Source organism: Anopheles merus, chromosome 2R, assembly GCF_017562075.2.
Source record: "Anopheles merus strain MAF chromosome 2R, AmerM5.1, whole genome shotgun sequence".
NCBI lineage: Eukaryota > Metazoa > Arthropoda > Insecta > Diptera > Culicidae > Anopheles > Anopheles merus.
Window position 1 is genome coordinate 8,914,288 of NC_054082.1, and position 24,444 is coordinate 8,938,731.

At 46.9% G+C, this 24,444-nt stretch overlaps 2 protein-coding genes across 8 annotated transcripts in view; one reads left to right on the forward strand and one right to left on the reverse strand.

Annotated features, from left to right (window-relative positions):
• The window catches only part of LOC121588212, a 95,162-nt gene that overhangs the window by 64,873 nt on the left and 5,845 nt on the right, over positions 1-24,444 (reverse strand). For 3 of the 7 annotated variants that reach the window (XM_041905915.1, XM_041905913.1, XM_041905919.1), the window contains exon 2: positions 12,206-12,809. In XM_041905915.1, coding sequence (XP_041761849.1) covers positions 12,206-12,318 — 113 coding nt within the window. In that variant the 5' untranslated portion in view covers positions 12,319-12,809. Of the gene's footprint in view, positions 1-12,205; positions 12,810-13,082; positions 13,262-24,444 lie in introns of all 7 variants that reach the window. The other 4 variants (XM_041905916.1, XM_041905917.1, XM_041905918.1 and 1 more) reach the window with 2 other exon arrangements.
• LOC121588224 lies at positions 1,261-2,730 on the forward strand. The gene is made up of 2 exons (XM_041905941.1): positions 1,261-2,417; positions 2,501-2,730. The coding sequence occupies exon 1, from the start codon at positions 1,418-1,420 to the stop codon at positions 2,387-2,389; it is 972 nt and encodes a 323-aa protein (XP_041761875.1). The 5' UTR covers positions 1,261-1,417; the 3' UTR covers positions 2,390-2,417; positions 2,501-2,730.

The window sequence follows — 24,444 nt, forward strand, 5'->3', positions numbered from 1 at the left end:
GGGAATAATGAGGACGACAGTTTGACGCCACCAGAACCACCAGGACGCTGTGCCCACGTTGTGCTGTCGGTTGCCCAGGACCATCATCATCCGCTTGGATGGTGCAATCTAGCATGCGACCACATTATGGTAACGAACATGAACAGGCGCGATCTGCACAAACATCAGCCACGGGGCTGGCTGGCGTAGTGTACGCGAACACATCACATCAGTCTCCCGGGCAACCCCGTCGGGCTACGTTTCACGGCCCCGAAGCCACGTGCGGTCGATAGTCGCGACAGTCGCTGTCATTTTGAAAGCGTTCCTTACCTCGCAATTCTCCTCTCTCTCTCTCTCGCTCTTTAGCACTATCTATCTCATACTCTCTGGTAGTCAGCATCCTTCGACATTCGTCAAGCTCCCGTAACAACGCGTAACTCCATGTAGCAACGGGCAATGTTTACCTAGTCCCTTCCCCCCCCCCTCTCTCTAGTGCCATATGTACGATCTGTACGAAGAATCGTGGCCTGGCAGGCACGAGCGCCTAAGGACGTTCATAGCATTTCTTTCCGTTTGTATGTGTGTGTGTGTGTGTGTATGCCACTCTCTGCTGGTCGCTTTTGCTGGCCGCACTCGTGCCCATCCGTTGCCATCAACGTACGAATGATGAGGCACTTGTGCTATCGCCGGGAGGGATGTCGTTTTTCTTTCCCGGGTCCGTAATTTTCCAGACTAGCCCTGGTCTACCCCGAAGGATGAAGTAACCGGAAATTTTATCCACACACTCGCACACACGCTTACATCGATCAAGTGTTCTATCCACATGGGGTTTCGCAGAAACGGTAGACATTGAGAAAGAGTGTGTGTGTGTGTGTGTGTGTGTGTGTGTGTGTGTGTGTGTGTGTGTGTGTGTGTGTGTGTGCAAAAGAGAAAAGCGAGAAAGAGAAGCTTGCCATTCCTTTTCGCCGATTTTGGATGAAATTGCAAATAGACGGGAAGATCCCCTACATGGTGATTTGATTTCGACGAAACACTGCGGGACGCTTCTTCTCCCGTCGGGAGGGGGTTTGGAGAGGAATCCGTATGATGTCTTGATTCCGGTTGATGACAAATAATGAGCGGTTCGCTGGAAACAACTCCGGGCAACTTTTTTTTTTGCCTTCGCACAACAACTTTCTCTGTTTTTACAGATAGATAATTTAAGCACAGATCACATGGCCTATTCCATTCCTCACTTTTCTATGCACTTTCTTATTGGCATCATCTAGTAAGCACTGGAACTCATAACTCTCGGTTGGATGGCGCTGCTGACACTTGTCACTTCCCTCAATCTAGTTTCCACAGACGCTCCACACGAGCGCTCGGCTTCAATGTTTCCTAGTTTCGTGGTGATCAGCTATCTTTCGGGTCAGCTAATTACGTTTATAAATTCCCTGCAATGAGTAAGTTGCCCTATTCGAACGATGAGCGCCACTATCGGAATCAGCTTTTGTGTGAGCGATTGCAGCAGCAGCAGCATCTGCACCATTACAACCGCCCCAGAGGAACGCCCGAGGAGCGGGATAGCGCGAATGAAGATGGCGTACCGCCCGCCATCATGCAGCAGCGCACGACGATGGCCCGCTACCCGGAGCTGGTGAGACGCACACAAGGTCGTGGCCGTCCCCGGCAGGACCATCCCATCTACACGCTCTCGCATCCTGGCGGCGACGGTATCGAAACGGATGGTGACATTGACGATACGCTGTCGGAGTTTGCGGGCGGCTGGTATACGCCGCGCCTTCGCCACTCCTCCCGGCCCTCCTCGATGCGTGCCTCCACGATGAAGAAGCTGAACGAATGGCTCGACGCTTACCAGCAGGAGCGGGGCAAAGGTCGCAGCTTGACCGACCTGCGCCATGCCGGGTACGGTTCCAGCGAGGAGGATGAAAACCTGCGGGCGCCAAGGGATTTTTTAGACGGCGGGAAACCCAACGACTTGCAGCAGGAAGGTGAAACATCGAACAAAGAGCCAGTGGAAGCCAAACCCCAGGAATCGGAGCCACCGGAGATGCAGGAAGTCACTGCGCCGAAACCCAACACGACAGGCACGCACGATGCTGGATACGGATGGGCCGGCAAGCTGTTGTCGATGTTGCTGCATCTTGCCGAGCTGCTGCTGCCGATAACGCTCCAGATGCTGACGTTCCTGAAGAACCACACGAAAACGGCCCTGCTGTACCTTTGGGGCCGCTTCGTTCAACCGTTCGTTGCGGACGGTTCGCCGGCAAGGAACGATGCAATGGCGACAGTCGTGCTGCTGCTCGTGCTGCCACTGATCGCCGTGCTGGGAGTAGCGTATGGGGCGATTTGCATACTTTACTGGTTGAATCGATTGCTGCTGATTGAACCGAATCGTCTCCAGATCTAGGTTTTTGCTCTTGGTCGAGTTCTGATCGGTAAGCATAGAAATTGCACTGCATAGTTTGGGGTTTACACTTGCATGAAAATGACACTCATCGCCCATTTTATTCTATTCTAGCTCGTAAGACATCTTCGTAGGAATATTGAGAATAGAACCCCCGAAGCTTTGGAGCACAATCGACGGTCAATGCAGCCTGAAAACACCGCCTTTTACATAAGTAAACGCTTAAACCAGTTCCTGGACGAAATGGGCGAAATAAATAATTCCTTTCCATCAAATGGCGAAGCAACCTAACAGTAATGTTTGTCTGAAAAATGCAAATATTGTTGTTGTTCGGCTCTCGAGAAGCTATTCTTCCGCGCGTTCTTCGCCCTACCAATCAACACTTTTAACGTCCCCCCAGCGGGCGGCCAAACCCGGTATGTTGTTTTCTTTGCTTCCAATTCTGCCCATACGTACACAGTAGCGCTTTTCTTTTCCCTTGCCAATGTGTGCAAGCGCTACAACAGCCCCGAAACGATGGAGGAAAAATGGGATCGGTCGCAGTGTCGTCTGAAGGCAAACAACACACATGACTTCTTCTCGCGCGTCGTTCGAGAGGGTGTCGTCAACGCGCTCGAAGTTATGTGTGTATTTGCCAAGCGTCAGAACGGAAAGCACATGACACGTCCGCGCTGGGCCTATTCAAACTGCTGCATGGCGCTCCAAGGCGCTCCACCACACACTCTCTTTCTATCGCTCAACCACCCATAGAATATGGAGAGCGCAAATCCACTCTGTGTCATCTTGCGCGCAAATCCTTCTTCGCCTTCGCGCAAAACCGGGAAGCCTATCGAGCCCCGTACCATTTCCCCCGCGTTCGTTATGCCCTGCTCCCTGGGTTGTTTGTTGTGCCAGAAGGGAAAGCGATACACGAGAGTGTTTGATAGTGGCCACCCCGAGTGCCGGCAAACATTGAATTGAAGTTTAAGAAGCTCACATAATCCTATGTAAACCATTTCGAGCACCGTTTGCTTTCCGTGGCGCTGGTGGTGGTAGTAGTGCCCCATGAAATCGGCTTCCTTAAGACTGTTTTGGGGCTGTTGCTTTGCCTTTGCACCGTTCACATTTCCCTCTCGCTATCTCTTTCCACAACCCCAAATACATGGCATACACGGTTCACCGATTTCGAGAAACAGTAACGAAAAGGGCGGCTGTGTTTAGACGATTCATTGCTAAACCATTTCTGACCTTTCGTAATGTGTTTATTTTTGTATCAATGGCAAAAAAAGCCCTTTCGCCTGTGGTTCTGTTTGCTCGATGGGAAAACCCACCTCCAGCCGCAACTCTTTGACGGATTTTCCCGTGCCGTAGCTTAAAAGGATACACGCGTGAAGGTAGAGCGTAGTTTTGTTTCGCGGAAGTTGGGCTGCACACATTGGAAAAGGATCAAAGATTGGTTGTTTGCCTCATAGCTGGATGAGGAGCGTCTTCTGCTCTAATAGATGTGAACTACATCATCCAATCGGAAAAGAATGTAAAAGATTCCGATAATACTAGCCACAAGTTGGAAGCAATTTATTCGCCAACTACTCACCTGTCCAGCGGGTTAAAACTATTTATCACGATTCAATTTACTACCCAAACAAACCCAATTTGCACACTTCACAACTTATCATCTTGCAGCAGCTCTTCAAGCTAGTTACACTTTAAATTGTACCATCATAACTGAACCTCGGTTCAGTAGTAAATCGTGGGAAACTTGGTGCGAGGTAATGCAGAAAACCAAACCCACAAGCGAGAGGAGAGCGTTATGCCATAGAAGTGTCAACAACAGAAACACGTCCATAAACTGGGCCAACCAATCATGAACCATCCATTTCCATAATCGTTCTGTAAAAACCAATCAAAACTTCAATCCGGCCGGTTAACTCGGTGCTGCACCGGCAATGGCAATGACTCGCCCTTCGTTCACCACTCGATCCGGCTGCAGAAGGGTTCCGGAACGGCATCGGGATTAAGAACGGCAGCAGCAGCAGTAGCATGCACAATCGTATAGCATTTGTCCATGACTCAGCAACTGGTAAATATTTCTCGCCAATCATGGCGCCACACTTCCTTCGCCCAACACCCTCTTGCGCCTTGCCGGGTGAGGATGCGGACAAAACTTTTCCTTCCAAAGCTTCGGCAAACAGTAGTGCAGTAAGTTCGATTGCCATTGCAAAGCAAAAATGAAGCAAATAAAAAGGGCTAGTTTGTTATTCGCTTCATTTTTGTGTGTCCCTGCCTCGACTCCTTGCGCGAACGCAACAAACAAAACTTGCGTCTCATGCGTGGCAGAGACTGCGCTTCCATCCACCATCTATTGGATCGAACATTGCGTGATGGAAAATGCGAACCACTTTTACACCCATCGGTGATTTTTGTGTGTTTGTTTTGGGAGCGTGTTTATACGCAGCCACTTGCAGACGGACTGTGCCGTACGCAGCAGCGTGCGCGAAGGAAAAACTATCGCGTCAACTACCAGGCGCATCCATTGGGTTCTGGCACATTCCGCATACGATACGAAAGTTGTTTGTTGGTGCTGTGTGCTGGAATGTTTGTTTTATGTTCATTCTCCTTTCAGCAGCATTGCTCGGGTTGCTGGAGACCATACATTTTTGATGGCTTTATTTGTTCATGTCCCTGTCCAATGCACAGCTCATTGGCGCTTATTGTGACGATGTTTTGACGTTGAAAAACATCATAATTTGTGCGATTCGTTGCTCTAACTAAAGTTTCTAGTATTTAATGTGCACTTAAATCGTATATGGTTACGTTTATAGCACCGGCAACTCCCTTTGCTAAATAAACACCTAATCCTAATTAACTGTTCAAAAATTAAATTCACCTATCCGATTGACGAATGCGAGCATGTACGCTAATTAATCGAGCTGTTGCAATAATTTACATTGTAAACCCACTCCGCTCCAGCACGCCGCGCCGCGAATCGAACGATAATTACTCATGTGCTGAACGATGAGAACCAGCGAAGAAGTGGGTGACGGGCGAGTTAACAGAAAAGAAATGAACTCGAGTAAATCCTTACCCAACACCGAGCACCCGGCCCGGTACAACCGGTGGGCAGAGCTAATTAGTTTCCCACCACCTTCCGGGCTGGATTGATGCTGAAATGATGCTGAATGGTGAAATTTGAATATTCTGAACTTATTGCAAAATTGAAAACATAATGAATTGTGGGGGTGGGTGTGGGATGGAATTTCCGCACACACACACACACACACACACACACACACACACACACACACACACACACAAGGATCCAATCAAATATTAATTCGCAACGCAATGCTCTTCGTTCGTGTTTGGACGATGCCTTACAGTGTATTATTTCAGTACGGTATCCACGTCGGTATATGGATAATGTTCGTAATTTAAAGACTTTAAAATCATGGCAAAATGGTTTATTTTTGTCTTAATTGGGGTCGTGTGGTTGAATAATTGCTCTAAATGTGTGTTCTAAAAGGTGATGTTTTAAGGAAGAAGCAAACAGAAAGGTTATTGTAAAGGAGAAGCATTTTTAAACCTACCTAATAATCATCATCATCTAATGTTTAAAAAGGCGATCTAATTTACCAATTTTTATCGCTAGTAGGCGTTCCCTGCAAACCCAATTAGCTGGCAAGCCACATCACACAAAATGTCAGCGCCTGCTACGGGCGGCAGAATGATTGACATCGTGGAATGCTTTGAACACCAAAACGGGCGCTTCTTTCTCATAACACTTACCGTGCAAAAATCTTAAAAATTCAAACATTTTCTTTAGAGCTTCCAGCACCAATAACCATATCCAATCACTTACTTACTGGCAAACGGTGCAATAAAAGCGCAAACCTAACAAGCGATGCTGAGAGTTTATTTTCAATATCGGGAGGATTAATCTGCCCGAACCATCTTTTTTTAACCACTAGCCCATGAAGGGTTTATATTTTTAACGAATCCTTTCCTAACACCGGGGGCACCGATTTTGGGTCCCCAGCCAGCAGCCCCCTTAAAACCAAAAACCTTTACTACCAATTGAACAATCGATTTTCCTTTCCCTCTCACAGAGAGCAACTTCAATTTCATCTTTAAGCTTACCGTTCCATCGATCATGCGTTTCCGTGAATCGGCCACGATTCGGAAAAGTCTAGCCCTAGCCCCTTCGATTTGATTGCAGTGTGGGAAAGAAATCTCCATTAACGATTAAATGGAAGCTCTCTCTCTCTCTCTCTCTCTCTCTCTCTCTCTCTCTCTCTCTCTCTCTCTCTCTCTCTCTCTCTCTCTGGTGGAACGTGATAAAAAAGTAAAGTAAAAGGCGAACAAAAAGACATTTTCATTGACCATAAGTTAGGTTGCTTGTGGGTAAACTGGGTCGGAGGGGAAGAGGGCGAATAGACCATTTAGCGGGTACATCAGGCATCGGGCAGTTCCCATTTTGGGTTGGGTATGAAACGTTTCGAAACCCCTCCAAACCGCAGCGCGCCATCTCGCCCATCCCGTCCCTGGATGGAGCTCAATGTTCGATTGAATTAATGTCCGGAAGGCAGACCGAAACCGAACGGAAGAAAGTCGTTCCCCCCCCCCCCCCCTTAAAAAGGGACAGGTCAATTTGAAGTCAAATCAAAAGCGCTTTTCATCTTGCGTTCGTAGGAGTGTTTCAAGTTTTCCGGTATGGATGGAAAATCTCCGTAAGCCTCCGGTGCCATCCTTTCCATCCTGGGGGTGTTTTGGAGCCGGAACGGAAGGGTTTGTGAAAACATAATCAAATGGAGCCCCTCCTCTCTCTTTCCCCCTTTAAGCTCGTTCATTAATTCAACTCCATCGCTTGTGGTTTTCTTTCCCATCCTCCTCAACCCCCATTCCAAAGCCATCTGTGCATTGTGTTAATTTTGAGTAAAGCAACCATTCAATTATCAACGAGCACAGCATCGTTGTCCCCGAGACACGACGGCAATGGCACTGGTTCCAAGGTTTACATACCCGGCCTACACACACAGATGGCGATCGTGGCACGCATCGTTGTGTCGTCCCATGTATCGTTGTAATTATTTCCGATTATCTTCCGACCTTTCCAGCCGGCCTTCGGAAGTGTTTTTTTTTTTTGTTTCCTGCCAACAATGGCCCTGTGGATGGTCAGTATGCGGCAACGCCATTAACGCTGGGCAGCCTTTCAAAACGCAGCGCCCATGTTGTTCGGCTTTTGATTGGGTAAACGGCTGTAATCCGCCCTCGAGCCTGTGAGCGGTGAGCATCTGCATCGGTGAGGCGGAAAGGGAAAATTGCAAATGTATGTTTAACAACGAGCACGAGCACATTTGCGCAGAGAAAAGCGTTGGCCATGGTTGATGCCCAGCGTGACATTTCACCTTGGTGACACGCACACGCACCGTCAGCAATGTCGACGAGAGACAGAGAGAGAGAGAGAGCGAGAGCGAGAGCGAGAGAGAGGGAGAGTGTGAAATTGTGTCGAGCAGTACACGTATCGGATACACGTTTTTGTTGGGTTAGGTGGTGTTGCTGCCACTCGAGCAACAGCCCAGCACGGCGCGGTGTACTATGCGCCCTTGTTTTGTACCATCCACACTGCAGCGATAAACTGTGTGCAGTGTGCAGTGCAACTTCCTTTCTGCATCTAGTGGCATCGCCCGGCACGACAGATTACGGACGACGACGACGACGACGATGACGGTGGCGCCGAGATTTATTGCACCGACCGTATAAAGTTTCTTTCGATGTTTTGCCGTCCACTTAGTGCGCAACTTCGATGCCTTTGGTCGAGTTTCCTATATTCCAAGTGTCATCAAGCTTTATCGAGCTGAATAAGTGATCACAGAGGGGGAGTCTCGGGCTGGGATCGGTTACGCGTGGAAAGTACCGAGTTGCTCGTATCAATTCCGTTTGATTTATTGTAAATGTAACCCACAAATAGGAACTCCGTCCAACTTTGCCGATGGTGTATGGTGTCGTTGGGCAAGAAGGTAAACATAACCGCACCAGAGTAGACAGAGCGAGCGAAGAAGAATGGGGATGGAAAAGTTGTTAGAAATGGTGGTGGTGGTGGTGGTGGTGGTGAAGGTACTGGAATTGATTTTGCTTCAACATTTTATTGGTGGAAACTATAATGAAACGAATTGTCAGCAAACGATGACGATAGATTACGGTGACACTTACGTTGTTCAATTATTTGCCCGAGTTCAATGTACGACGGTGTTGAAGAGGCATTTCGATCGGAAGGAAAAGTGTCAAAGGACAATTTCATAACAAGGGATGAGTGGAGAAATATGATAACGCCCAGTTTGCGCTATAAAATATTGTTTAGAAAGCATTTCCATCTCAATTATCAATTTGTATGGGGTTTAAACCCCTTCTTTTGTGGTGAGAATTGCATACTTTAAGGCGTTATTTCATTCATCTTTTTATTCATACAACTACTTTGTAAACTATATTATACTCTTAGGGCAACTCTATGTAATTGTTATGAGAAAATCAATAAGCAATTAGTACACCGCGCTTGCTTAATGCTTAAATTGAATACTGCCAATGGTAAAGGAAAAGTATACCAATTTTCCTAAAATGCCATTGCTTCCGAGTAACTAAATCACTGCCCTACCCACTGCCGAGTAGAGTGCTCTGGCATTTGGAGGATTCGCAGAAACAATGCCACCATTAACTCTCCTCAAATGTCTGTCTTTAAATCTAAATCGATTCGATTTGATCTCCATCTCACTCTTCCTTTCCCACTCTCTCTCTCTCTCGCTAGCGCTTTATCTCAATCGCTCACTTTCCCACACATTCGCGCGGATCGGTAACTTTAATGTAAACTAATCATTGGCTTAGAAGAAAGATACCATTCCCCACCTCCGGGGCCAATTTACTCCAGCAACCAGACATTGGGAGGCAAATGCACCGCACCACCGTGTGAAGAAAATTTATTGCACATTGAGTGAAAAATCTTGCTCCGGGTATCTGCTCACTGCGCTAGCCATCATTCAACATGTCTCACATGTCTCGCCTCTGGCAAAGCAGATACGTGTATATAGATCTGGGAATTGGACGATTGAGAGAAAGGAAAAAGAACGATTGGTAATTTGTATAATGTTGTTTTTGCTTTTACTTTTCTCTCCATGCCGACTTTCCCGCTGCCCGTCGGCTCCGATTACTTCCACGAGCGCACTATCGTGGCCATCTTCGGCAGTCGCCCAAATTCGGCTGGCCTTGAAAGTTGAACAGGCGCGACACATTAGGGCCGGATGCGGAAGGCGCGCAAAAGAGGTAAATTAATCAAAGCCTCATTAGTATTTAAAACATCCCGAGGGTGAAATTTATCAGGCCTGATGTTCACCGCGGGTTTTGCTCGAATAACATTATAGCGTATTATCGATGTGGCAAACAAAAAAAAAAACACAAAACAGCTAAATACGCAGCTGGCTGCCGTGAGGAGGAGAGCCTACCTTTCAGGCGCTTTCGCAATCAACTTTCGTTCTGTCGCGTTCGTAACGTAACATAATAATAATAATTCATTAATCTGCTCTATATTCTGACTGCACTCGCAAAGTACGAAAAGCTAGCTAATGATTTAGCTCCTTTCGCTCCTTTCGAAAGGCTTTTACTACACCACACAGCACAGGAAAACGACTCCAGTCCAGTCCAGTCATAACGGTCATTTTTTCGCTTCGAGCTAATATTTCCGTCCCGTTGCTCGGCCGCACGCCACCGCAACGAGGCGGCCATGATAAATGGCCTCCTTATGTGGGTACGTGAGCAAAATCTGCAAATCGCCAAACGTGGGGGAAACATCCGGAAATTATACTATCAACACCCGAAAGCCCGGCAAAATGGTTCTTGTTAAGGATCGAACCAAAAAAACCAAACCAAACCAAAAATGCCGCCCAAACAAACGCGTGAATTACCCGGTTGCTGCTGGTAAGTATGCTCGTCGGGCTTCCGAAACGCTTACCCCGTTCAGCACATCAATCTCCTTCACCACCACCACCACCACCACCACTACCATCGGCGGACCATTTGGGGAAAGGACGCCATGTATCCCGATGGACGCCACCGTTGGGGCTTGTCTTTCCTGTGCACGGATATCTCGAAGAAAGCCTCCCCGAAACACCCCGTGTGCAAAGGTTAATTCTATTCCGACGCTACCCGGGATCATGGCTGCCGGGGGGAGGGGTGGCTACTGACGTGCCTGGAAATATGATTGGAATAATCCGCGACGCGACGTGATGTGATGGGCTGCGGGAGGTGGCGGGTGGTGTCGGAATCCACGGAATCCACGGACCCGCCGTTAGTGGGTGACAAACTCACAGGGAAAACACAAACTGTTCGCACGAGTGCGGCCCGTTGTTTCTGTGTGCATTACAATGTTACCTCCACAGGCATTAGGGCCCCGAACGACAAACACCCAGCGGGGTGTTCCCTTTTGCACTCGCGATAAGAAGCTGCAATAAATTATGCGAGCTTACATATGGCAGGTTACCAACCAGGCAGCCAGCCTCGTGCTTGCACCTGGCTGGAAGGCAAACTCTTGCTGGAAGTGGATCCTACCAAAGGGGAAAGGTGTGTGTGTGTGTGTGTGTGTTGAATTGTAATCGAAGCGTGTTCGCCATATGCGCTATGCTAATGCGGTCGCTAAATAATGGCTTGACAGACGCCGGGAGGCAGGAACTACGAGGGACTTTAGGGAGCTTGTGTAGTTGCTTGTGTAGTTAAGTCGATGGTGTATCGTGTTGGTTGGGTTGTGGCTGGGAGTGGTGGGTTGGTAGCAAGGGGTTGACTTTTGGCCTTTCCAGCGCTATCAAAACCTTAAATGTTGACCTCTCCCCAAAAATACCTTGCACACATTACACACTCAACTTCCTTTCGAGCTGGAGGAAGTTTAGTGAACTCCAACAACCGGAAAAGACGGGGTTTTTTTAAATGATGCATCGGTTTAAATGTTCGTGTTTACCCTTTCTCTACCTGCCAAGGTCATCGGGGAGGGAAGCGTTGTTGCTTGCGTTGCTGTCAGAAAACTTCCCAAAATGTCTTACCAAAACCCTAAAGTGATTGACTGCTGAGCGATGTGTATGTGTGTAAGCTGCCCTTTTCAATCGCCATCGATCGATCGATCGACCCGCCAAACCGGTTAAGAGCAGCGTGGAACGTTGTTCCCGCGGGGGGATTATATTTTCCCATTTGCTTGCGTGTCCCTTCCTCTCTATTCTGTCTTCTGCAAACGACCAACCAACGTTACCAAGGTTTTTGGGAACCGTGCGCTTCCGAACGACATGCTTCCCGGAAGGATTCGACTGCCGCGAATGCTGGGGCGGATAATCATAACCTTATTATTCACTGCCAGGTGGTAGTATCGAAACCGTTTGCGAGCGTAGTACACCCAGAGAAGCATAAAATGAGCTGGCCTTCCGGGGGGCTTTTTTGCGATTCATATGTTCCGTTTTTGGGGGTTTCGGATTCAATCTACCCCTACAGTGTCCTTGGAGCTGAGCCCCAACAACCGGGCTAATGCAGATGCAAATGAAGTTCATTTAGGGTGAAGCAGCAACCGTCCGCCTTGACCCGCTGCCTTAGTCTTGCGATGCTAACGAGCTTAATTGGAGCTGGATACTGGAAAGCAGGTGCAACGCTCAAATAACGGAAAACCTTCCTAGAAGATTGCACTCTCTGCGGAGCTCAACCGATATAGCTGGAGAGTGAAACGAGAGTAGTAGGCTTTGATTTACTAATTTCCCAATTTGAGCATCCAAACAATCCAAACTCCCATTTTACATCGAATCCTCCTGGACGACTACTTACAGTTTGTCCTTCCGCTGCTGGCGCTTCTTCTTGAACGCCTTCTTGACGCGCAGCAGCAGAAAGGCGGCCCGGTCAATGCTCAGCGAACTCTTCCGCGGCGGCACCTCGTCCATGGTGGCGTCTGGCGGGCCACCGGGTGGATCCCCACGCACGCAGGCACCCAGCGAATTCACGATTTCTGCCTCGTCCGTTTACCGTTGCCGTGTAGAAATTCCGTCCAGGCCCCCCCCCCCTCGTTTGCCCCTACTGCGCCTACGGGCCTCACTAAAACGCACACATACACACACACACACACGTTTGACGGTCAATTCACTGCCATCCACCACTGCCTGATGTTGCCATCGTGGTCCTGTCTGGCGCTGGTCGATCAAATAATGTGACGCGGAATCATTTTTCACACACCCGGTTACCCTCACGCACACACACACACACGACCTCACCGACCGAGTGGGCCACCGGGTGACGGTGCCTTCCACAACGACTTAATCACACACTTTCGCCCATCGTTTTGCGACTCATTTCTTCTCTTCCAGCCGGATCATTCGTACACTAATCGTTCTTTAATTGTAAATCCACTACCTTAGAGGGGAGGATAAGCTTTCTGCTAGAAAGAGAGAAACAGAGAGAGAGAGAGATAAAGAAACAAACCAAAAACAAAGGATACACGGGTAGTGGTGACGCGCAGAATGGCTGATCCGATTGCGGCCAACCCGATTATTCTGACATTTTCAACACCCTCCGATGCGACTTTAATTACGGGTAAGCGCTTCGGTATCTCTGCTGACTGACTTGCCGGGAGAAGGTTCACCGTTTCGCGGTATACCAGTGAGTTTCGCTATATGTTCACACACTCACTCTCTCACTCACACACACATACACATGGTAACGATGTGCTACGCCATCGCAACGCCCGCTCGCAACGTTGTTGAGTCATTTTCCAACGCTTGCCACACGGATCGGCTTTCCATCGCCGGTTCGATCGAATTTCGTGTGCGGCGTGTAGTATAACTTTCAGGCGCCGGTATGTGCCAGCTTGCGAACACGGGGCGAACTATTCTGCAAATAGAAATGAAAAAAATGGGTAAGATAAATATACCAAGCACACACACATACACATATGTATTGCTAGTATGGAGAGCATGAAAAACGGCGAAACGATTATGCGAATGTCATTAATTTTGCCGGAGTTTGGTCTGGTGAAACATCATCGCTCCACCATCACCGCCCGTAAGCTTGTAATAATGGAATACAAATTTTCCCTGCCCTGCTCGTTCTCGCTCGTGCAGCCCCGTCATTTGTACACTTCTCGAAGGGGAGGGGGGGGGGGGGGGTGTGCGATTTGAATAAATTGATGAAAATTAATGCTGCTGCTGAGTCTGGAAGCACCTGGCTAAATTTAGCCTGCGGCACCATTGGTACACACAAGAGACAAGGAAATCGCGTTGGCAAGCGCGTTGGCAAGCAGGTATAGCGTAACATAAGAACCCATGGAATGAGAGTTAATGGGAGAAATTATAGCGCGTTTTGGCTAGATGGCTTCATTTTGAAAGTTTTGCAAAGTTTTTTTTTTATTCTAAGAAAGTGAGGTCATTTGCGTAGAATAAAAAATCCATTTATTTTTTTTGTGCTTTTAAGGCTTTCAGGAGGACATCGTATGATTGTCCATTTGAAAAAAAAAAATCAAAATTATTATAAAGTTTATTCCTGTTCCTCTTTAAGTTTCTCTTCCTTTCCTTAGGCTCTTCTAAACATCCATATTCACCTTAAACGAACATATGCATTGGGCGGTCCCGTGGTACAGTCGTCGCATTTGCAAATCGCACACCGAATAGAAGATTCACCTTAGCTGTCCTCAATGTCGTGCCAATTGCATACCTTTAGGCAAACGAGCTAACAACGCCTGCACTGTATGCTATCTGTAAAATCAATTGCTTTTTAACCCTTGAACATAGTTGTAAACTCAACGCAGATCTCTTGCAAAACTTTATAACAAGCTTGTGTCAGTTTGATGAAAGTTGTTTTCAACACACGTTTACAACTCATCTTAACACAACCAAACCACGTAGCTGTAACTGGACCCCAGAAAGGTTGTGTGCCCTATAATCTTATTAATACTATTCATTTTCAATCAACATCAAGAGCTGTTCCCACGCTCTCTCGCACACACACTTTTCTCGCTGTCTATGGTTTGTTGTTTCCGAGATTTGTTTCCTGCTTGATTATTTCAAACTTCTGCCAGTGACATAGGCAGACAAATCCAATAGCTGTCCATTTTCGAAGATTTCAATAGCACAGCCCCGCTCACACTCACTCAAGCTCGAGCTGTGATGTATGGACAGTACGGTAAGGTAAGAAAACTTTCAAACGAGGTGTCGAGTTGCGGTGGATTAACATTTCCATGCTAAGCATGTTTGACAACCTGTGCATATCTCGGAGGGGGGGAAGGGGGTAAAGGAAACCCGGGCCAGGCCTCGGAAACGAACCCCGGCTATGGTACATCCGGACGGATCTATTAGGTCCGGCCGGCGGTCACCTTTCTGTCGTCAGATTGGCAAAACCGATCCACATTCCACCACCGTGGGGACAGGGAGATGAAGCATAAAATTCAATTTTGAAACTTTCCAACCAACCATATTTTAGTGTGCTTGTGTGTGTGTGTGTGTGTGTGTGTGTGTGTGTGTGTGTGTCTGTTTGTACCTGCACACTCTCCCGTACACAACAATTCACATGGTGGGCAGGGTGTCGACCATCAACCCACCCAGCCATCACACCGATGTTGGCAGTGAAGAGCAGATCCTTTTTTCCGGTCGCTTGCATACTGTGTGTGTGAGTGTGTGCCGCTCTATCTTCCATCTCTTTGTAAAACCTCCCTCTCTCTCTCTCCCTCTCTCTCTCTCTTTCACAAATCCACCGGATATTGAGGGGAGACGACGACGACGACAGAAGACCGTACATTCGGAGGCTATCATCAACGTTGTTAATAATTCCATTATGCAAAGTAAGATCCTCTTCCATCCTCTTGTAACACCACCTCCAACCCCCAAAAACCCCCCAAATTTGTAACTCAGTGCGTGTGTGTGTGTGTGTGCTCATCGCGTGTCTGTGCTTTCGCAAGTGCGTTATAATTTTGTGTCGAAAAGCTCGTGCTCGTGCTCTCATTTCCGATCCTGCGTGAGCTTTCTGCTGTGCTAAGGATAAGAGGGTGGCTTTTTAAAGTGAAGTGTAGTGATAAAGACAAAAAAACACACACACACACACACATGCACACACCTTTCCACCGCTGGGGAACCTTCCTCACGCCTTCGTCCCGCTCCTCCGTATCTACTGCTCACACTGCCTTTGCTAAATGGATTTTCGTCAATCAAGTCACTTTCGGTGCCGTAAACGAGCCGCATCGCCAAACACGACCGAAAGGACATTTCGGATTTTGGAAATTTGATTTGTCCGCATAGCGGTGCAAACACGCGATGGATGGGGACGTGCCTGTCCGTGTTGCATGTGCCATGTTTGTTTTTTGGCACGTGGTGTTGTTTGCCAAGGTGCGGATAATTAATTGGACGGCTTGATCGGTGTGCTCGGCCCAACGGGAAGCTCGTCTGGGCTTCGGTTCCGAGCGATCGAACGGAGACCAACCCGAGGGGCTGTTTTGTCATTAGAAAAATTGGATTATAAGAACATTTTAAATGGGAAAAATGGCTTGGTTTTATTTAATAAGAAGTAAAATTAAACGAACGGCTTAAAACTGCACATGAGGTAGGGCTCAGAGCTTAAGGCTTTTGCTACCAATGCCCATGACTAATTAGTTTGTATTGTGCTGGATTAGTACTAGAAATTGGTCCTTTTACTGGATGGATACAGTGTACACTGATTTTCAAGCTGCGTTTGATAGCATCAATCGTAACATCCTTCTTGCAAAAATCGCCCAGCTTGATATTTCCCCTCCTGTCATCGAATGGTTGAAATCATATCTGACGGACAGAATGTATTCCGTAAGAATAGAGAACATCTTTTCGCAACTATTTGCAAATACTTCAGGAGTTCCCCAAGGCAGCATCTTGGGGCCGCTATTTTTATGTGCACTCTACATAAACGACGTGACTCTTATTCTCCCAAAACATGCTGTACTACTTTATACTGATGATATTAATCTTCTTTCAGCCATCAGGTCAGATGATGATTGTTTCGCGCTCCAGAACAAGTTCAACCTATTCAGCAAACTAAGCCTCTGGGTGGATAAATGCAGCACGATTACCCTTTAAACTGTTGTTACTCATTACACAGTTACAAGCTGTCTCGCGTGTCATCAGTCAGAGATCCTGGTGTGATCCTTGATTCATCACTATCCTTTCTCGAGCATTACCACACTATAATTGCCAAGGCCAATAGAATGTTAGGATTTGTAATCAGGCAGCCTCTTGAGATAAAAGATCCAATATGTCTGAAAGCATTATATTCCGCATTAGTACGTTCCATCCTAGAGTCTAACTCAGTTCTTTTCTCCCCATACTGTCACGTGTGGATGGCTAGGATAGAAAGCATACAAAAAAGATTCTCCCGAATAGCAATATACGGAATGCAATGAGCTTCATCAGAACAATTAGATTACCTGTCACGATGCATGCTTCTTGGTCTACAAACCTTAGAACATAGACGTCAGGCATTACAAGCTACTTTTGTTGCGAAGTTAATCAGCGGGAACATAGACTCTCCCTACCTGCTGCCTGAACGACCTCTCAGGACACGTGAGCTGTTAAAGCCTACGTTCTCAAGATCTGCCCATTCCTACAATGCGCCTATTTACCAAATGATACAAAGCTTGAACAAATACCAAAGATTATTCGACTTCAAGTACAGCTCAGTTTAAAACCAATTTTCTCCCGTTTCCTCATTGATAGCGCTGTAGCTAAGTTTGTAGATGAATTAAGGATTTATTATATAAGTAAGTGTCCCAGCAAATCTATGCAAGATACTAAATGACAATAAACAACAATAACGTATTAAACCCGTTCAAAAAACTAATTTTCCAGTTCAGTTCCTCCTCCGGTTGCTGTGACCCAAAGCCAATGCAAATTAGACAATGCATTAATGTTCCGCTTCGTATCATTTAGTCTAGGGTCTGTTGTGTCTATTATACACTATTGTTATCGCTACTCGGCTTAAAAACGAAGCAACATACACCCACTGCACGCGTTCAATGAGCAGGAAAAGCAGCTTCCATTGTTCTTCGGAATGAATAAAATGCCAGCTGCAATGAAACATGTTGCACTAAAGCGCATCACCTTTGCGCTTTGTGCCCCACAGCTGCCAGTTGGTAGAAAACCACCGAAGGACTAAATAATACCTCACAGACACATGGATGATAGAACAAAAAAAATCCATACACCTCTGCACCGTGATGCAACGTGGTGCAAAGTGTCACCCAAGCGTGGCGTGTTACCTGTCCCCTTCATGAACCCACTAATATGAGTAGCGCACGTGTGTACGGGTGTGTATGACGCATCATAAATCATTCTGTTTCATCCATGTTGAACATTGCTTCGCGCTTGAAGCAGCGTTGCGCACCGGTGTGGCGCTAGGCTTTTGGTACGGGGACGGATGGAGGGTTTCTCTCTCGCTGGGCCTGTTTCGTAGCCATCTCACCGTACCGAAACCGATGGGGAAGGATTGAGTTCAGTGTGTCGTGTCTAATTCAGCTCATCCGGAAGGCACTACTTCACCCTTCCATTCGTGTGTGTGTGGATATGTTGTATATGATGCTTTTTTCCATTTGTGTCATCACTGTTGTTGTTTTGCCATAGAACTTGCAGAACATTTTCACTCGAGCAGCTTTCGGTTTTGGTCCCCTTTTTTAAGCTGTCAGACAGAATAGCTAATGGGGGAAGAAAAATGTTGCAAAATATCATGCCTTTAAAACAAACATGCTAACATCAACCCGGTAACATCTTTTGACTGGCAGCAATGTGGACTGTTTTTGCAAGCCCCTCCACAAACTAGCAGATCAAGCAACAGAGGATCAATTTGTCTTTATTCGTATCGAATTCGAACTACACGTTTCTACATTCTACTGTCCACCGATGTCCGTCCGACATCTTGCTCTATAGTTCTGCGAATTTGTCTGCACTAAACGTGTTCTGCTTTGTGTTGTACGAGCTCGCGCAGAAAAGCTCACTTTCCACAATGCCGGACTACCGGTAGCAAGGCATCACGTTCTCGCTTCTCCTCGTTCGAACCTTGCAAATGTGCTGTTAGATGTTTTCGACCGAAATGGTGCGCCAAAACAAAAAAAAAGACCTTAAAGCTTGTTGTTTGTAGTGACATGAATTAAATCTGTCTCGTTTGATGTTGGCAACTTTGTCACCACCGTCAAGGGCAGATTGTTGTTGTCGCTTGCGTTGGAATGCTGCTAAAAAAAAAACACGCCACAGCATCAATGTCATCACTTCGAATTTCAATCATAAAACGATCTGAAAGCACAAAACACAAAAACGGATGATGTAAGTCATATTCACAGCAGACTTGAAGCATGCGAGCCTCTAGCACGTTGCACCTAAAGACGCACACACACACACACAGTGCACGGTTGGGGCTGGGGATGTGTTCTTGTTGAACGCCATCAGCCATTTTCATCGCAAAGATGGGAAAGCTTGTCAGCTAACCTGTCAAGCTCAACGTGTTTGATCCAGCGCTTGATCCGGCGCTGTTGTTCGAAGATCGTTAACACTATCCACGAGCACGGCGGCAGTTAGGGTTTGCAGTTGAAGACTTCAAACGAACGCAAAAAAGGGAGTTCTCGTACCTTCATCTAAACTACCGTCAACAGTCATTTTCTAACATGACAGAAACGTACACTGCCTCTCACTTTTTGGGAGGTGTTTCCCCCCCCAAAATATACAAAAATCAAACTTCAAAAATTGGACTTCCAAAAGCGATGTATCTTCATTTGTCACCCTTACCAGCTGTTTGTATCTGGCGCAGCTCAGCCTGTAAACAACCAAACATCCCCAGTAGGCTAATGTGTGAACGGGAATCACCCTCGAAAAGCGAAAAAAAAAACAAAAAAAAGTTGTACCCAAGACAAAACTTCCCCGGAGCCGATGATAATTTACGATAATTCATGCCGTCAGCCGGAATTTCCAAGGGTGCACTACCGGTTCGTTCCCCCCCCCCCCCCCCCCCTGCCAGCCAGTCGATTGCTGTGTGCTATTGTGACTTCTCCACTGCTCCTCCACTGTGTCGGGTGCCTATTTTTGGCTTCCCCGTTCCCCCCCCCCCCCCCCCCCCGACGGGGGAAGCCTTCCGATACTGAAGGGCGATTGAATTGACGCGCATCCGTGCCATAATCGAAGCATGCGACGAAAACATGCCACCGACTGTGTGTGTGCGTGGCAACGGGAAGACGAATTTGGGTCGGCTATTGTTGTTTACGTCGCGAGCAAATGTCCACCCCCCCCCCTCTCCCCACCGTTCAAGGGAAGGATTAAGGGATGATGAAGCCGACACATCACGTTGACAATCACGCCGACAGTGTTGATGACGATGATGATGATGATGATAATGATAAGAAAGGGAGGGACGAGAAGGAAGAGTTTCATTTGTCTCGATTAGCATTAGGCATTGTTGTTGGGTGTTTTTTTTCTCTCTCTCTCTCTCTCTCTCCCCTATTTTGTGTGTAAATCGGAACCACTTTACACGGGAAGCCATTGAAGATGGTGGCTGATATGGAAGTGCGTGGCATATCATTTAATCGAGTGAATTGACAGAAATGTTTGGCTTTGTTTAAATCTTCCAACTTTCGGCGTATTCATAGTCTATTAAGTGGAAAGGGAGCTGTAAAAGAGGTTAAGAATTTACTGTATCATGCTCAAAGGAGCAGGATAATGTGCTCTGTACATCCGGATTTGCGGTAACGACCCGGCAAAAGTAAATCAAAAGTGTAAATCACTCATTTCTACAGCGCTGCAGCATCCAAGTGTGCTTTGCGAAAGTAAGTGTGTAGCTGTATGTGTATGAACATTGTACGTACAGCCCATTATATTGCAATGTGTGCCGAGCAACAAAAAAGCTCACAAAAAAGCTCTTCCTTTTTGTTGTTGCACTTCGGATTTCCACTCAACAGAGAACGATAAAGTACTAACAAAGTGGCTGTTATTACGCATTCCGCTCATCATCACCCTTATGCGAGCTGCTGGTTAGTAGTAGTAGCACACACACACACACTCGTACACACGTACACCAACCGTAACCCGCGTGATCGTAAAAAGCAACATGCTCATCCGCACCGTGGCAAAAGGTTGTTAAATATGCTCGAGACAGCGGAAACATTGTACTGCGAACAGTTGCGCTTGCAGTTGCGAGTCTAACTGCTACGTCCTCTTATTCACCAAGCTGAGCAAGGTTCGCCTACCACCGACAGATATGGTTGCATTCAAAACGACCACTACATATAAGGGTAGCTTTCCGAGGAGCAGTAGCAGCCAGTGTGTGTGTGTGTGTGAGGTGAATAGCAGAATCCGCCCTGCAACTGCACTGCGCTACAATGCAAACGCTTCCATATTTGAACAGATCTTACAGACAGCAGTTTTGATTAGCTGGTTAGCTGCTGTTTGTTCCGTTTGTTTCCGTTCGTTGCTTGAATTGGATGAACTTTTCGACCCCGTGCATCCACACACGGTTCGTCGGTGTGAATGATAAACAACTGAAACCATATTCCAAATTCACACTTCCCCCTACCCACCCAACGTGGATGACCTTCGACACAGACGTGAACGTGAATAAAAGAAACAAAAAAAAAAAAACAAAAAACACGCTCCCACTTCCTCCAAAATTGTGACGAAAAGGTCTGAAACTGCTCGCCAGCGTAACGTAGACCGTAGCACGTACGATGTTAATACTACGCCGCAACGGAACGAACACGCAGCCCGTTTCCGGCAAGCGCCAAGCGGAGGAATGTTCGTTCATTTGCCAAAAAGCCTCCAGTTGCTCTGGTTTCGAAGCGGCTGTGAGCGTGAGACGGTGGTGGTTGAATGTACCATGATTTATTTGGCACGGGTGGTTCGGTGCTTACACGTGCATCATGTGAAAACACTTATGTAAAAAATATGCCAAAGTGTTTCCCCGCTACCGTTGGAATAAAGAGGGAAAGTGATAACTTTTGCCCACAGAAATAGGAATACAGTGGAGCTATGCGAAGTTGGTAGTTTTTGGCTATAGGATGAAGGAGAAGTGAACTTTTGTTGATTAATTTATTTTTCCAAACCGATTTTTAATGCCATTTTTGTGAACCACCATGCGCCTCCATGCACTTTGCGTAAACTACCATGCGTCTCCATTAAAGGAAAAGCTTCCTTGCACTGTGCTGCAATCAATTCACTGGTTGTGAAATACAATCTATTGCACAAATTGAGCAAATTTTTTTTAAAGGAAAATATCTCACCCAAAATACATTTTATCACACAACTTTTTTCCTGCAATGCATTCCAGCACTCCTCGAGCGTAAACGCGCCAGTGCTCCTCCTCACATCGACACACTTGAGGCGAAAAACGGAAAACGGACCGAGCACATCTCAAGCTCACTCCATCATCCATTCAACCATCAGCACGGACTTTTATGTGCTGCCGCTGCCAAGGCCCGGCCTTGTGTCCTTGAGACTCACGACAAAACGGGAAGCATTTCAACCGGCTACAAGTGAACAACTGATGTTTGCGCGAAACAATCGTTTCCAGCTGTGTGTGTGTGGTGTGTGTGTGTGTGTGTGTGTGTGTGTGTGTGTGGTGTGTGTGTGTGTGTGTGTGTGTGTGTGTGTGTGTGTGTGTGTGTGTGTGTGTGTCTGTGTACAGGTTGAGCCGAAAGAGGCAAAAGACGTGTGTTTAGCCTCATTTGAAGCGTTGCTGGGGTTAGTTTGCCCCGTTTTTTGTTGTTTCTGTGTATTGTAGCTAATTTTGCCTGATGAAAGGATCAAGCGTAATTACAGGAAGGTTGTAATTTTATATTTCAAGGACTGAGAAAAGACATTACCCTAAAACCCATCAACCGTTTTCTCTTCTTTCTCTCACATGAGCATTATGATGAAGTAAAGTCATACTCGGTTGTGTGCAGTAAGAAGCCTTTGGAAGGAAGTTTCTATAAGAGAACAACCAACAGAAAAAAAAAAAACGGCTCTAATCTTTCCCTTATCGTCGAGAAAATGTCAGAATAGCTCGTCTAAATTATTAGCTGAAAAGCTTCACACAAGGCTACATTTAATTGTGACCCGGCGAGTTAGTGCCTCCTTCCAGATATTAACACAAACGAGGCTAACAATATTCCACTCAATTGTAACTTCATAATTTTTCCTTTTATCCCTTTCGGAATAATCACATCCCGTTATCGTACGCTCCACCCAAATCCTCCCCAAAAATCAATAAAAGCTCTTGCTTTTACACCCTTGATTGCGGCACAACTCAACAGCACAACAACAGCAAGATGGCATTTAACACTCTTAACGATGGTTGAATCCCGGTGGAAGCGTTCCTTGCGGCTCGGGGCCGCCCCACCGTGACTACGCATAATGCCAGGGGAAACTATTCGAACAAAAAACAAAACAAAAACCTGACCTGCTTATCGGTCCTGCCCCGGAGGAGGTCACCTTCACCTGCTCGCTGCCCACCTAACCCTAACTGTGTTCGGGCAAAGTGCAAAGTGTTCGCCCTAAAGGGAAGCGCAGAGCAACATGTAATCGGGTCGCGTATGGCTTTAATTGCACGCGATTAGCACAATCGGTGGACCCCAAAAAACCTCCCGACGCTCGCTCGGACTGCCGCTAATGGGTGTCGGAAATTACTTCCCGCTTGATAGAAACGGTACGATTGCTTGTGGGGAGGCTTGTTGTGTGATAAGAATGCGTTGACACGGAGTACTGCAATCTTGCCCACGGTTGTCCTGTGCTACCCCATGTATTAACAGAAAAAAGACGCAACAAAAGGGAGGAGCATGGAAGGATAACACTGTGCGCTTCTGTGAAAACGTAGCCTCATAGCGTGCAGTTATGCTATTAATAACTTGCTTTCGAAACCAATCGGCGGGATTATTTTGGGTCTTTGGGCTTGCTTTTTCGGAAAGTTCTATTTATGGGGGTGTTGGAGTGTCTCTTGGTGAAAAGCACGGACATCGACCCCGTTTCCTTCCTTCATGCGAAGTGTGCTGAAGTGGGGATTCCAGCGTCAATGCAAAAGCTGACGACAGCACAGGGGTTGTTTAAGACCCCAAAACACCCTCCCAACCCCTGTTTTTCAAGGTCACCGTGGTTGGTGGTTCCGTGCGAACCGAAGCACCTTACACTCATTATCTCTTTTTTATTTATGTCTCTTTCTCTCCTCGCTCTCTCTCTCTCTCTCTCTCTCTCTCTCAAACCTTTTTTTCACCTCAAAAATTACACGCTACACTGAAATCCCTTTTTGTTAGCCTGGTGTACCGTACCGCCGGATACACCGGATACAACAGCTGCCACAGTGGCAACAGTGTGAGGCGAACGGAATATGTTATTCAAACCCAAACCGACCACATTTGCACGGCCACTGATTTTGGGGGCTGAAATTGCGCGTCGATGATGATGATGATGATGATGATGCTGATGATGAGTTTATCATCCTTCCTAGTAACAACCCGGACCGGTACGTCGATGAGCACTTTCCCTTTCTCTTTCTCTCGCTCTATCTCTCTCTCTCTCTCTTGTTCTCTCTCTCGCTCTCTCTCTCTCTCTCTATCTTCCACTGGTTTTTTGCAACGTAAAATTAAATTATAACCCACATAATTCCGGCACCCCATGCAGTGCCGTGCCGTGCCGTTTGGTGCGCTAACGAACCTGTGATTGTGACAGCGGTGTACTAGCAGCGTAATTACTATGAAAGTATTTTATATTCGCTGTCTTTTTTGCCCTTCTTTTTCATTTTGCTCCTGCTCGGCTCCTTTCAGTCCGCATTTATTGTGAACCACAGACCGATTCGATTCGGTGCCGTGCGTTGGCGGGATGGACGGTTCTGGATAGAAAATTCTATTCATCACAGGCTGGATCCAGCCACAGATGGGTGTAATTATGTTTTATCCTTCCCTTTTTTTGGGTGGGGGAGGAGGGGCTTGTTTTGTGCTGGAAAGGTACACTGTGTTGCTATATGATTAGAGAGCAATGGTTGCAGATTTAGAGGTCTTTTTTTGTTTTGCCTGTGCTGGTGATGGGTTTTTGCTTGCTTTTACATGGTTGAAA

What these genes read in the sequence shown, in the direction of transcription:
- LOC121588224 (XM_041905941.1), top strand. Translation starts at nt 1,418, where the DNA reads ATGAGTAAGTTGCCCTATTCGAACGATGAGCGCCACTATCGGAATCAG.